The sequence below is a fragment of the Elephantulus edwardii genome, unplaced genomic scaffold, assembly GCF_000299155.1.
Source record: "Elephantulus edwardii isolate Elephantulus edwardi_28Jun2011 unplaced genomic scaffold, EleEdw1.0 scaffold00048, whole genome shotgun sequence".
Lineage (NCBI taxonomy): Eukaryota > Metazoa > Chordata > Mammalia > Macroscelidea > Macroscelididae > Elephantulus > Elephantulus edwardii.
The window spans coordinates 6,673,782-6,688,359 of NW_006399798.1; the positions used below are offsets into that span (position 1 = coordinate 6,673,782).

At 54.2% G+C, this 14,578-nt stretch overlaps 1 protein-coding gene across 1 annotated transcript; it reads right to left on the reverse strand.

Annotated features, from left to right (window-relative positions):
* Nucleotides 1-983: 983 nt before the first annotated feature.
* CDR2L (cerebellar degeneration-related protein 2-like) lies at nt 984-14,568 on the reverse strand. Its single transcript, XM_006886223.1, has 5 exons — nt 14,460-14,568; nt 4,808-4,920; nt 3,792-3,940; nt 3,127-3,291; nt 984-1,881 (listed from the first exon to the last, which is right to left on the reverse strand). Exons 1-5 carry the CDS (start codon nt 14,533-14,535, stop codon nt 993-995), a joined length of 1,392 nt encoding a protein of 463 aa, XP_006886285.1. The 5' UTR covers nt 14,536-14,568; the 3' UTR covers nt 984-992.
* Between the last annotated feature and the right edge of the window lie 10 nt (nt 14,569-14,578).

A 14,578-nucleotide genomic window follows, 5' to 3' on the forward strand; every position in this document is an offset into this window, starting at 1 on the left:
TAAGAGTGGCAGGGGAGTAAATGAGACATCATGGTCCCTGAGATGGGGGCAGGTGCACAGATCAAGCCCAGTGTAGCAAAGGTGGTATGCAGAGAGAACTCCCTGCTGCCCGCCTCCCAGAAGGCATTTCAGGGGCTGGGACCCATGGGGGCTAGCTGGAGAAGCAAGGTACTTGTATGGCTGCTAAGGGTACCCTCTTCCCTGCCTCTGATTGGCTACATTTGTAGAGATTCAGGGCCTGAGAGGGGAGGCTGGGCCTTACAGGGGCCTGGCTAAGGCCTCCCCTCCCCGGATCCTGGGGTGGGAGCGCTGGTGCTGTGGAATGGCTGGGGGGAAGCAGTGAGTGGTCCAAGAACCCACGGAACCTGTGACAGCTGGCTCCGGGGCCCCCTTCAAGTGTTTCCAGTGATGGCAAAGGTCAGAGAGACCTCCAATTGCTAATCTCTCAAAAATCAGAACTTTGAAAAGAAGTCAACTGGTCCAGAATGGCTTTCAGAAGCCTGGCTGCAAGGCTGAGAAAGAGGCACAGGGTCAGGGAGCCAGGGGCTGGGGACCCACAGGGGTGGGAGGCAGGGAGAGCGGAAGACCCACCAGAGAAAGGGAGGTTTGGCTTTAAACTCTGGGCTGCAGCAGGGGTGACCAGAGTTCCTGGGAAGTGGGCCGTGTCGGCCACCTTCCCCATCAGGTGGACTCATGCTGGTCCCCCCGCACTTCTGGAAGTTGGAGGGGGTCTCGCTCCTCCTAGACCCCTGGAGCAGCCACTTGATCTCATCCTCACTGTGGGCTGCAGGCCCAATGAGAGGGACCCCATGCCGGAGCCCAGGGAGGGAACCCCACATGCAGACCTAACTAAGCTGCAGGTCCCAGGCCCAGGTGGGAGGGGCTGACACACGGAAGCTGACAGGCTGCAGGACCAGCGACCCCCATGCCTGGCCCAGATAGCTGCAGGCCGAGCAGAGGGACCCCCCCCCCCATGAATCCTTGAGGAGGCCTCACTTGCTGCTGGGGGTCTTGACTTTGGTGGCGTTGATGTCCGCCTTGGTCTTCTGGATCCTGGAGAAGATCTCCTTGAAGAGCGCCTTGTACTCGGGCTGGCTCTGCTCCAGCCGCTTGTCCACGGCCTCCACGTGCTGGCTCAGGCTCTTGTCCCCCGCCTTGGCGTCCCCCGAGCCCTCTTCGCCCCCTCGCAGGTCCCGCCACGAGCTGTCCCGGGAGATGGGCCTGGAGGTCTGCACGCCCGCGTGCCGCACGCCGGCCCCGTGCTGCCGGCACTTGCTCAGCAGCTCCTCGTACTTCTCGAGCAGCGCGTGGTACTGCTCGTCCACCTCGCGCAGGATGGACATGCCCCGCTTGCGCACGCTGTTGGCGTGCAGCGTCAGGTTGCCCGCGTGCCGGCTGGCGGGGTCTTTGGCCACGATGGCGTTGAGTGCCGTGTCGCTGCAGCTCTTGCGCACAGCGTGCCCTGGCGAGGCGGCTGGAGAGGCGGTGCCATCCTGGGCGCCCAGGTCGCCACTGCCTGGCTGGGGGTCATCAGCCTCGGGGGCATGCGTGAGCGGCTCCAGCAGGGCCTCGGCCAGGTGGTCCTCGCGGCCCAGCAGGTAGGTCTTGGCCTGCTTCATCTGCTGCAGCTCCAGGAGCTCGGCCTCCAGCTCCTGCACGCGCAGGCGGCAGCCCTCCAGCTCGCCCAGGCGCCGCTCCAGCTCCGCGTACTCCTGCAGCACCGCCGCGTACTCGCGCTCCGCGCGCTCCCTGCGCTGCCGCTCCTGGCCCACCTGTGCGCGCAGCGCCGTCACCAGGGTCTGCAGCCGCTCATTCTCCTGCTCCAGGGGCCGCGGGCCCAGCTCCAGCGAGGAACTGTGCAGGCGGAAGGCATCCTCGCACCTGCAGAGGACGGGGCAGTGGACACAGCTGAAGCCCTGAGCGGAGCGCAGTCAGCTTCCTGATCTAGTCTCCGCCGTTCCTCCTTCCCCCCTACTCTTTGCCTCATTAGAAACACCCACAGGTTGTCAGCTCGGGAGTGGGGTGAGGTCACAGGGCACGTGTCCCCAGGCTCTCTTCCTGGGTAGATGTGGTCACATAGTTCCTCCATATCCCCCTACCCTCACCTCGTTAATGATGGTCACTCTCCTTGCTGTTGCTGGAATGTGACGCTGCCCCCTGATTTCTCTCCACCCTGCCAGTACCTCTTTGTTAACCCCTCTTCAGTTACCCAAGAGGGACAGTTTCATGAAACACCCTCTAGATACCGGTATGTTGTTGTTGTTGTTATGTGCCGTCGAGTCGCTTGCGACTCATAGCGACCCTATGTACAACAGCCCTAAACTCCGCTCTGTTCTGTGCCAGTCGCACTGTCTCTGACACTCCCATCCCGATTATCCCAGCCACTGAATCAATCCACCTCATAGATACATTCTACATTAAGAGGTCGGATGGTCTTAGATGTCCTGGGAACTGAGAGGAGCGGTAGATTCCCTCCTGGTTGGAATCTTGACTGCACATCTCACTGAATGGGTGACATGGGATTTAAAAGGAGCCTGGTGGTGCAATGGGTTAAATGGTGAGCTGCCAACCACCGGCCCACGGAGAAAGAAGAGTCAGGTTGCTCCTGGCAGCATTTACAGCGTTGGGAACCCGATGGAGTTCTCCGTGCTATAGGGTCACCGTGAGGCAGAAACAGCAGTGAGATTAGTTTGAGTGGTTGGGTTTTTTTATGACATGTGACTTCACATTTCTCATCTGAGCAGCGGGGATGTTGTTGAGTGCCACAAGTTGACACTGTTCCTAACCGACCCTCCAGTGGGTTGTCAGACACAGTATATTACACAGGAGGAAACTGCCTATCCTCCTTCTGAGCAGCTGTTGGATTCAAACCGAGTGCCTTTCAGGTTGCAGCGCAGCTTCTTACCAGATCTTTACGAAAACACCCACTTGGTATCCAATGTAAATTCTAAGCCCCCAGAGCTCCCTTTTCCACGTTTCCCCATGCTGCTATGAGAATTCTGTCGTTTAGGCTGTGGTAAATCAATGCCCGCCAACGCTAGCTTGGTAACAGCTGTACCAGGGTCTCTCTGAGGGCCTGTAAGCTGCGTCCCCTCCGCTGCCCAGTGCCCACCCTCCCTGGCCTACCGGGGGCTGGTGCACAGCTCCTTGAGGCAGGGGAAGGTGTGGATGGTGCGCCTGCGCTCCCGCTTCTCCCGGCGGACTCTCAGCTGCTCCAGGTCCCGTAGCTGCTCCACCTGGGCCTGCAGCTCCTCCACCTGAGCCTGCAGGCGCTCAATGGTCTCCGTCAGCCTGGGGATGAGACAGGGGACACACACGGCGGTGCTTGAAGGGGCTGGGGCCAACTTTTCTCTGTGTGTCCCCAGCTCCCTACAGATGGAGGGAGGCAGGCATGGCAGCAGACAGGCAACTTTGAAATGTGCTTCCCGCACAAGGCTCAGATGGAGGAACTGTCTCTTCAAGGACCCCCTCCTTTCCTACCTCCCAGGCTGCACCAATCCCCCCTCTGTCCACCACCACGCTCTGTATCCTTATCCCCCTGCACTGTAGGAGTCACACGCCTGTGCTTCCAGAGGGCAGGATGGAGTTCATTCATCTCTGTATCCCAGTGCCTAAAGCAGAGCCTGGTGTGGATTCTGTGCTTAAAGTGGCATTTGGATAGGGATGCTAAGCCACGTGGCACTGACAAAGGCAGACTCTCCACCAGCCAGGTTCCAAGAGGGACACCAGTCTGCACACCCAACCCTGGTACCTCTCACATAACCCGTGCCCAACTCTCGCTCAGCCCTCACCCATGGATCTTCTGCTGGGCAGTCTTACTGTCCAGCACCAGCTTCTGGTTGGTCAGCTCCAGGTCGCGGGCTGTCACGTCCAGCTGCTCATATACTTTGGCATGCTGCTCATTGACGTGTCGTAACGTGTCCAGCTGCTTGGTCAGGTACTGGGGGACAGGGAGATCGAGTGGCCCTTTAGAGCAGGTATGGAGTAATTCTGCCTAAACCCTTCTGTCACTTCTAAAGGCTTATGCACACCCATGTTTATCACAGTTGTTCACAATAGCAAAGAAGTGGAAACAACCCAAGTGCCCATCAACAAACGAATGGATAGAGAAGCTGTGGTATATTCACACAATGGAATACTACGCTGCATTCAAAAACAAGGCACTCATGAAATATTATACAAAATAGGTGACCTGGAGGACATTATGCTGAGTGAAGTATCTCAGTCACAAAAGGACAAATACTGTATGGTGCCACTGTTGTAAAATGGGACTGACATCGCGGTTTGGGGGACACTGAGGAAGAGGGGATAAATTATACATACTGCATTGAAACAAATGAGGGAGAGAACTGTTTAAAAGGGATATGTGATTAGGTATTATTGTCATGACAGGAGTCCAGAACGAAGGCTGCACAGTGGAGTGGACTTGGGGGGAGGGATTGCGTAACAATGAAAGAGTTTTTCTTTTACTTTTCAAAGAGAAGAACAAACTGGAGGGGAGGGATGGGCAGGGAGAAAAGTGCAACAGTGAACGAATGGAAATCCAAAAATCTCTGTAAATTTTCATTATAATAATAAAAAAAGAGTAAGAGACTAACAAACAAAAATAAAGGCAGGCTTGCTAGGGTATGCGTCCACCGGAGGGCTGTGTGTGCACGTGTGTGTACATGAAGATGGTGCAACAGGGCCGCCTAGAACAGTTGTGCAGGTGGTGAGCTGTAATCTGTGCCTGCTGAGAGGTGCTTCCTGCTGCAGGCCCCCCGGCCGCTCACCTCAATCTCCTGCACCTGCCCATTGGTGGGCTCACCTCAATCTCCTGCACCTGCTCCTCGTTGGTGGAGTACATCTGCTGCAGAGACTCCTCCAGCTCCTTGTTTCTCTCCAGCAGCGTCTTTCCCAGCTCCGCGGCCAGGTGCAAGTCTTGGGGAAGGGGCGGGCAGGAGAGAGGATAGCAGCGTGAGGACACAGTCAGCCCGCAGGCTGGTGCCATCACGTCGGGTTCCGACGCAGACAGGACAGGACAGAACCGCCCCGCCGGGCTTCCGAGGCTGAAACCTTTACAGGAGTCGACTGCTTCCCCTTTCTGCCATGGGAGCAGCCAGAGGGTTCAAACCACTGATCCTTGGATCAGCCGCTGAGTGCTTAGCCACTGCACCACCGGGGCTCCCACAAAACCAGAGCACCCTTTTAATTCTGGGTTGGGCTCTGGAGACCACAAGACAATGAAGATACAAGGCATGGCTGTCAGAGGGTCCCCAGGTTTGGAAGGAGACAAAAGCCCGGAATGAGGTATCTGGCCCAGTTGTCACCTCGGCCTGGAATGTTCTTTTCCAGGACCGCCGAGGCTATCTCTCCTCCGTTCAGTCTACACTTTGTCACATCCGCTGGGAAGCCTTCCCCAGTCACTGGGTTGCACACTCCCTGTACTCTCTCAGCTGCTCGATTTTCCTCTTTAGCGTTCAAGCATCATGCACTATTCGGAAAAATCATCAAACAATTGAGGCATATTTTATTTTAATGATTCAACTAATTGTTGCTGGTGTGGCTGTCGAGTTGTTCCAACTCATGGTGACCCCATGCAAAACCGAATGAATGCTGCTGGGCCCTGTGCCGGCCTTGGGCTGCGCTGCAGGCTGGCCAGTGTCCTGTTCTAACACAGTGTCTTCACGGGCTGACCACATGTAGATGGGCAGACCTTTCTTCCTCATCCACCTTAGCCTGGAAGCTCTCTGCTGAACTTGTTTAGTGTCATAGCAACTGGCAAGTCTCCAATGACAGGCAGAGTCTGCACGCAAAGTATGCTGACTGGGAATCAAGTCAGAATGTCCCGCGTGGAAGGCAAAGGAGACGTGGTGGCAGAGGGGGTTATTTATGGGGCTGCTAACCCAGAGGCTGATGGTTCAAGCCCTGCAGCATCTCTGGGGGAGAAAGATAGGCTGTCTTTTTTCTTAAAGATTAACTGCCTTGGAAACTTGATGGGGGGATCACAAGGAGTAGGACTGATTCAATAGGAGGGCAGTGGGGACATCAGAGCTTCAAGTTCAAAGGAAACAAGGAATTCTGTTTTGTTCACTGCTGTCCCCACTGCCTAGGAATGCCTGGCACAGAACAGGCTTACAAAAATGCTTTTTTAAAGGAAAGGGATATAACTTTCCACAGATGGACGGGCAAAGCACCCTGGCACAGCTGACACGGACAGCTTAGCTCCTTCTGGGGAAGTTGGAGGGCCTTGGAAAGGATATTTATTTTTTATACCTACTTTTCTCATGTCATTAACATGGCCTGGGTATTTTTCCTGGGTATATCCGCATGTATCTATTGGGGAGACTGGGAGGCACAGCGGAGTGTGTTGAACTGTTAACCGAAGGTTGTCAGTCTGAATCTTCCAGTCACTCTGCATGGAAAAAGACAGGCAGTCTCCTTGTATAAAGATTTCTCACTCATTGCCATCAACTCAGAACCAAGTCACAGCTGAGCTCCAGTGGGTTTCCGAGGCTGTACCTCAAAGGAGGAAAGTGCCCGTCTCCCTCCTTGGGGGTCACTGGCGGATCCAAAACCCCACAGAGAGAGCAGAACGGCTCCCTCCACAGCTGCGCAGCCCGGGAGACCTGGTGGAGGGTCCCAGGGAGTCAGAATCAACGCAAGGCCAGTAGATTTGGTGGGCAGAAGCCTCTGACATTTTTACAGGCTGGGTTGTTATTGTTGTTAGTGCCGTCAAGTCACCTGCGACTCATAGTGACCCTGTGTACAATAGCTCTGAACCCCGCCCTGCCCTGAACCGGTCTCACTGTCTCTGACACATCTACCCCTGTTACCTCAGTCACTGTGTCAATCCACCTCATCCAGGATCTTCTCCTGCATTGCCCCTCAACCCTTCCAAGCAGGATATCCTTCTCCAAGGCCCCTCTTGGTAATGCCCAAAGTATGTGAGACAGAGCTTCAAAATCCTTGCCTCCAAGGAGCAGCTTGGTTTTACCCTCTCCAGGACAGACCTGTTTGTTCTCCTGGCGGTCCATGGTATACTCAAGTCTCTTCTCTAGCACTACAACTCAAAGGCATCAATTCTTCTTCTGTCATCCTTAGTCATCCAGCTCTCTGATGCACAGCAAGTAACTGAGAAGAGCATGGCTTGGGTCAAGCATACTTTAGTCTTTAGACTGACACTTTATTGTATAAAACAAAGAACCCAAACTGCTGCTCTTTAGTTAATGCCAACTCTTGGAGACCCCATGTGCTACACAGCAGCATTGCTACACAGGGTTTTCCTGCACCAATCATTGGAGAAAAAGCATCATGCCGAGAAAGGGAGGGGTGAGAGGAAGAGGCCCTCAGCAAGACAGACTGACACAGTGGCTGTAAAAAGGGGCTCCAGCTTATGAGAGATTGTGCGGATGGCGGACAACAGGGCAAGGTTAAGCTCTGCTGGGAACCGTTACCCATGCTCCTAAGTTGTTGTTGTTGTTGTGTACCGTCAAGCTGGAACTGACTCACAGCTGACCCTCCAGCGAATTTTCAGACAGTTAATTAATGTATAGGAAGAAACTGCCCATCTTTCTCCTGAGGAGCAACTGGTGGATTTTTTAAAAATTTTTTATTTTTATTGTATTATTTTACGTGTACCGTCAAATCAGATCTGACTGGTACAGGAGGAGATTGCCCCCTCCTTTTCCAGCAGAGCATCTGGTGGACTTGAACCATGTACCTCTGGGATTGCAGTGCAGTGTCTTGCCATTAGGCCACCAGAGCTCCCCTGCAACTGGTGGATTTGAATCACGTACCTTTTGCACAGTTCCTTACCACTAAGCCAAGAACCCAGAGTTGGTGTCCCTAAGTAAGCTTTACTGAATCTTTAGGGAAATATCCCTAAAATAAAAATACAAAATATTTTCTTTTTCTCCACAATAACCCAATCTTTAAGTAACTGTCTTGTACAAAAAAACCTTTGTGCAAGAACGCTGCACAACTTGAAGGACATAATCGGCATTACTGACTTGTACAGAGAGAAACTGAAGGAATGTGTAACTCACTACAACAGAAGAGAGAGAAAAAATAATTCTTTGTGTAAGTCACTGCCTGTTTCTTTAGGATTCTTTCCTAGAAACCGAAATGCCAGGATGAGGTGCGCCTCTTTGATTCATGTAGTATACTGCTGTCCAGGAAAGCTCTGAGTTCTTTTCATACCATGCAAGTGTTTCTAACAACAGTCCACAATCTAGGCTGGTCGTGAAAACCCAGAGTGAGATGCTAATGTTAACTCCATGGGGCTGCAGAATGTGGCCCTGGATTCAGCTCAAGAGGGACCGTCGTTACTTTCATATTTAGGAATCGTAGGGTCCCTGCAAGGTGGAGGCCGCTCTGCACATTTCCCGCATAAATACATAAATATTTCTAGCTGAGCCCTCTGCTGGCATCGAGCAGGCCTCGGTGGAGGTTTCCCTCTTGGACGACTGCAGAAAGCAGCGACTCTCAGTGGGCTGCGAAGGGAAGAGCCTCGGGTCTCCTTCTGCCATGCTGGGTGTGGGTGGACATTGTCTTATTAGAGCCAAAGGGGCCTGGCCAGCTGCTGGGCCCAGCCAAGAGGTCAAGGGAGTGAGCACAGGGCCACGCTGGTCTTCAGGACCAAACCTGGAGTCTGTTCCCAGGTAAGGATCTGAGCCTGCCGACTCCTGAGTGGAGACTCTGAGCCCAAAGCCCCAGCCTGGAGGTGGGCCCCATGCCCAGATGTCACAGGAGGAAGTGTTCCCTGGACGAGGAAGAACCCAAGGCTATGACGGAGCAAGGCTCTGCTGCTTATCCTGGGAAACCTTCTGCAGCGTCCCCAGACACAAGACCTTCAACTCAACGTATCGCCCCGAGTCAGAACTGATTCACAGCTGACCCTTCACTGGGTTTTCGGAAGCTGTAAGTCTCACAGAGGAGAATACCCATCTTTCTCCCTTGAAGCTGCTGGAGGATTTGAACCTGTACCATGTGCCTTTGCTTAGCAACACAGGTCTCTACTCACTGTGCCACCAGAGCTTCCTAATCACCTGCTTTCAGCAACTCATTTGCCCTCGAGTTGGACTGACTCAGCTGACTTTCCAGTAGGTTATCAGAGGCTGTAAATCGCAGGAAAGGAGATGGCCTCTCTCCTGAGGAGCAGCTGGTGGGTTTGTACCATGTGCCTTTGGGTTGAAAACACGACTCTTAACCCACTACAGCTCCCTAAACACCTACCTTAGCTACAAAAAAAAAAAAAAAAACTAAATTACAAACAAGAGCCTTTAGCCTTGAGCAATGGAATTGTCTGATGAAGACATCAAGGCAAGCCGGCATAAACACCAGCACCCTATGAATCAGTTAACTCGCAACTGGACAAAAGTGCCCACAATGGTTGTAAATTCACTGAACACAGCCCTGTGTGATGTGGGGTTGGCGATAACTTGGGTGGCCCTTTAGCCCTGGTTACCCTGGCTCTCTCCTCTCCACTGCAGGACAGCAGGCACCAGTACCTCTCCAAACCAACCAGGTGTTTTGATAGCTTGTTGTCATCAAGCCAGTTCTGCTCCTGGTGGCCCCCTCAATTCCAGAGTAGACTGAGCTCCAGAGTTTCCTAGGCTCTTTTGCTGTTTTTACACAGAACACGCACCAACCCAACAGTTTGAACATGCACAGTACAGCAACATTGGTTACATTCTTCAAATGTCTCCTTTTCCAAACTATGCCTCCCCCATTAACCTAGATTCATTGGCCCCTAAGTTTCCTATCTAGTGAGTTGCCATTGTCAGCTTGTTCCCATACAGACAGTTCTTAAGTCAGCACAGCGCTTAAGGTAGAGCTTGACTGTAATCTTCACAGAAGCAGGTTGCCAAGTGTGGTGTCAGAAACCTTGAAAATGGGCTTTTCTATCCATTGCATTAGCCTCCACTGGGGGCATGGCCTCCAGCTACCTTAACTGCGGACATATGGTCTTGCAAATCGTCAAGAGCTGTGGGACCAATATAAAAGAGCGCTTTCTACACTTGTGAGAGGCAGCTGGTGGAGAGAGGGTGAAGAGACTGTGGCACTGTGGAGACACTGTGAAGAGACCGTAGCAAGGCATAACCAGAGGAACCCTAGAGATGGAGCCACAGTTAAAGATTTTGCTGGATGGATGATAAAGGGAAAAGCTGACTTGTAAATGCTCTGACATAAAGTTTGCTGGACAACTGAGGAAACCAGACGTTTATTTATGCTGCTGAACTAAACCTAGACTTTCACTTGTTACTAGGGAACTTATGAACTAGCTGAGGAATTGTGCCTTGTTAATCTGGCTTGGACTGCTGGGCTAAATGTGGATTTGTATTGTATGATATTCTTTGCCTCCCCCACTCCCCAACCTCTTTCCCTAATAAACTCCACAATGGTAAGTAAATTTGCAGTGAACCTTGGGCACAATGATTGGTAGAAAAGGTGCAGAAGCATGTGAGGTGGCAGGGCTGACCAAGCTGCTATTTGTTTGGTACTATGAATATTATTGATGGGGACAGTTCCCCTTTATGAAGCTAGTAGAAGTCAGACTTGGCCTCCCTGACGTTGTATCTGTTCTTTATATATGAGGCCTTTCTTCCACTGTGCCATTGAGTGGGTTTGAACTGTCAACTTTTTGGTTAGTAACCAAGTACTAACTGTGCCACTCAGGGCCCTCATATCTCCTACAACCAGATACTTGGTTATTGGCAAACAGTAAGTGACAAACACAATCTATACATTTTCTCCCCACTGGAAACTATGGGGTGAACCTTTATGAAGCCATTGCTATGGAGGCTGTCATCTGTGCTGACGTCAGAGACAGGGCTTCACCTCAGTTTCTTGAGTTGAGCTTCTGCAGCCTAACTCAGAGTTCAAGGTCACAGAGCCAGAATATGGTTAAGTCTCAGAAAAAACAGCAGGTTATGCTTTTTCCTCTGGGTTGCGTGCTGCTGGGGGAACAGGACACACTAAAACAAGTGTGTAACAGGGCGCCCTGCAAAGGTGGCAGATGTGGCCAGGTCACCTCCTGATTCCGGGATGGAGATGGACAGGTGGGGGGGGGGCGGGAATCTCAGAGAAATTGGATCACAGTGCAAGCTAAGCTGGTCAGCGCTGCCAGGAGGGGTCAGGGAGGACTCTCAAAACTGAAGAGCAGGAGGACTGAGAGGAGCCAGGGGCTGGGCCAAGACACCGGGCAGCTGAGGCAGGAAATGGCTCTAGGCTCCCAGGAGGTGCAGGACTTGAGGGGGAGGGAGGCCTGGAAGCGGAAGAATGAAGGAGCTAGCTAAGCAGGAAGTAAGTCAGTAAACAGCCTGTGACCGCCAGATTCATGGTCACACTGGACTTGGCTGGGCCTGGGTGGACTCGGCTGGGCCTGGGTGGACCCAGCTGGGCTTGGGCAGACCCGGCTGTACCTGGGCTGGCAGCTCTCTGCTGGGCTCAGGATTCCTGGGGTCTCCTTAGGGGGCTTTTCTCTCTGAAAGGTTGCCCTGTACCTCTCGGGGATTAGCAAAGGGATTGGCTAGGAAGCACAGGGATGTCCTTTCTGAGAATCCCTGAACGGGCTCCCCTGCCTCACACTGGCTGAAGTCAGGGTAGGTTGGGGCGTGCTGCAGGGAAGAGTCAGCAAGGGTCTCCTGGGTGTGACTTGAGGCTCCCTTTGGGGTGTGCAGGGGGAGGTAGGACAGTGTCTGAGCTCTCCCCACTCAGCTGAGGACCCAAGGTCAGGGTACAAAGGGAAGGTCAGAGGGGAGGTCGGCAGCTTGTCCTCAAACCCGTGACTGACTGACTAGGCCTGGAATAAGATGCCCATAGGCCAGCCATGCCTGGTCCCCCTGGTGGGGGAGGAAGGCGGGCAGGGACAGCACCAGTGCTTAATAATTAATGACTTTTTCTATTTTTGCAGATGCTGGTGTCAGTGGGCAGAGAAAAGACAGCAAAAATCCAGGTGGGGAAGACTTGTCCCAACCACCTCTGTCGACCAGGCCAGAGCTACATCGGGGAGAGGGTGGGGCGTGTGCTCCGGGCAGGAGAAGCAGACAGGGAATGCAGGCCCCGGGGTATCTGGACAGAGGGAACCTAGGCAGGGAAGCGGGGTGACAACCTGCGTCTTGCACCCACCACCTCACCTTCTAGCTGTCCCCACCTGACCCCCAGGAGTTCCCAAGAATAGAAGGTGCTGGACCTATGGGTGTGGTCCATCTCAGACCCCAGGAGGTCTTCTGGGTGGCTTAGCCTCCTGGGGTACACTCACACCACCTCATGTCTTGGTACACACGTGCTGCCACTAGAGCCTTCCAATCTCCTCTGCCTGCTCTTACTGTTAGGTGGTCGAGTCGGTTCTGGCCCACAGTGACCCTCCCCTGCCCGACCCTGAACCACCCGCACAATCTCCACTCTGCTGAAGCCCATACAGCAGCCACTGGTCAGTCCAGCTTGCTGAGGGACTCCCTCTTTTTCACTGACCCCCTGCTTTTCCAAGCCTGATGTCCTTTTCCAAGGACTGGGCCCTCCTGGTAACAAGGCCAAAGCACGTGGGATGAAGGAACACTTTGCATCTTCCTCTGTTCACAGACCCCTATTCTTCCTCCAGTTTAAGGGGGGAGCTTCCTGTCCCTACTTTCGCTGGTGGCAGGGCCAGTCGCTGCAGAATCCATCCCACTCTGTCCCAGTTGTCCCTTTGTTCCCATGTCCATCACCTCTCCTGGAATACGGAGTCCACAGGGGCCAGGTGTGCTCTTCACAGGCTCAGTGCACACCTGGCCCATGGAGCCCGACCAGTTGTTTGGTGAGCAGCTCCGACTTCTCCTGCTCCTGTCTCATTTCTGGTTATCCTTATCCCCCCGGCCCTGGCTATTCTGGAGATGTTGCAAGGAGGACAGCTACAGGGCAGACTGGCCGGGCCAGGGAGGGGAGCCTGCCAAGCCCATCATGACACTGGCCTACAGCACAGGCACTCGGCCTGCTGGTATCGTCCCACCGCTCCTGGGAAGCAGTGCAGCTCCCATCCATATTCCCCAGCTCCCTCTTCCCACATCTGGGCTGGGCACAGAGCCAGCGTCCTCATTAGGGCTGCAGGAATTAAAGAGACAGCAGCAATGTAGGCATCAACTTCTTCTCCCAGAGAAGCCATCTTCCCAAGACTTCTGCCTCAAATGCTTCCTCCTAGGTCCACCTCTTCCATGAAGCCCTCCCACTGCATTCTACACCCATGATGCCGGAGAAGCCACATTTTTTTAAATAAATCTGCCTTCTCCATCAGTCTAGAGGCCATCCTAGAGATGCAGGGCCATCCAGGAGCAAAGATGTCACTTAGAGGGGGCCCTATTGCTGTGGGAAATGAAGTGGGGATAGTGTCAGGATGAAGGAGGAGGTGTCACAGTCAGTGGTGGGGAGTTGGGGCGTGGAGAATGCAGGGTTCAGCCTAGAGTCCCTGTCCCATAGTGGTCCTGGAGGCCCAGCACAAGGGTAGAGTCGTATCTGCCATATGCTGGTGTGGAGTGACAGAGGTTTTAAGGATCTGGGAAGAGACCAGAGGGCAGGGCACAGCCGGGCACCTATTAGTGGAAGGAGAGACCCAGACAGGGCCTGAGGCACAAACTGTGCCAGACTAGATTGCCTGCCTGCTGGTGACTGTGGGAGGTCACCCTCTGAGGGCATGTGATCCCCCAGCCCTGACAGTCCTACAACCAGGCGCTTTGGGGGAGAACTGGGCGGCTCCATCCACTCCAGCTGGCCTTGGCTCTGACCCTCTCCAGCCTCCTCCTTCTTCCTGTGCTGACTGCCCCGCCCCCTACTTGGAGTGATGTCACTTTGGCCACCTCATCACCAGCTTCTAACCCCCCTTCAGCCACCCTCTCTGCTCCCACATGGGGGGAGGAGGGGGAGGTGGCTCCCCATTATTTTAGGGCAAAGGCCTTTCCCCCATGGCAGGGTGGAATACGAGAAAGGGAAGGGCCACAAACATGAGGCCCCGCGGCAGGGTCCCCGCACTCCCTCCCTGCCAGGGGGTGAGGGAGTTGGGGGAACTTTTCGGGAGTCTTGGAACTCAAGAATATGGCAGGGAAGGTGCTGTTGGAATTAGGACAGAAGAACATACACCACCCTCTCCCGGTCAAACGTCCCGGAGCAGCCACCTTCCAGCTTCCTAAGGCAGCCGGTGTCCAAGTCTCCGGGACAGGAGAGCCCTGGGCCCCAACTGCCTACAGATGAGGGGGGCTGGCAAAAGACGATGGATGCCCATCATCTAGGGAACTGATGAGGCACGCCCCCCACTTTTGCAGATCTCTGTCCGTCCTGTCCGAGTCAATGTAGGCAGCATCCCCGTTAGATGGCCCCTTCTCCGGACACATGACCCCTCGGAGTCCAAGCGCGCCCAGCCCAGCCCTTCCCGGGGTGCTGCCGCCCAACAATGGAGCAGCAGGCAGGGGCTGCGGCGCACCCCGCTCTCGCGTCCCCCCTGTACTCACCCCGCTCCAGGTCCTGCTGGTCATACCAGGGCTCCTCTTCCTCGGCGAAGTCCTCCATGCCGGCGGCTCTCCGCATGGCCCGGCGCGCGGCGGGGGACGCTGCGGCGGCGGCGGCGGGC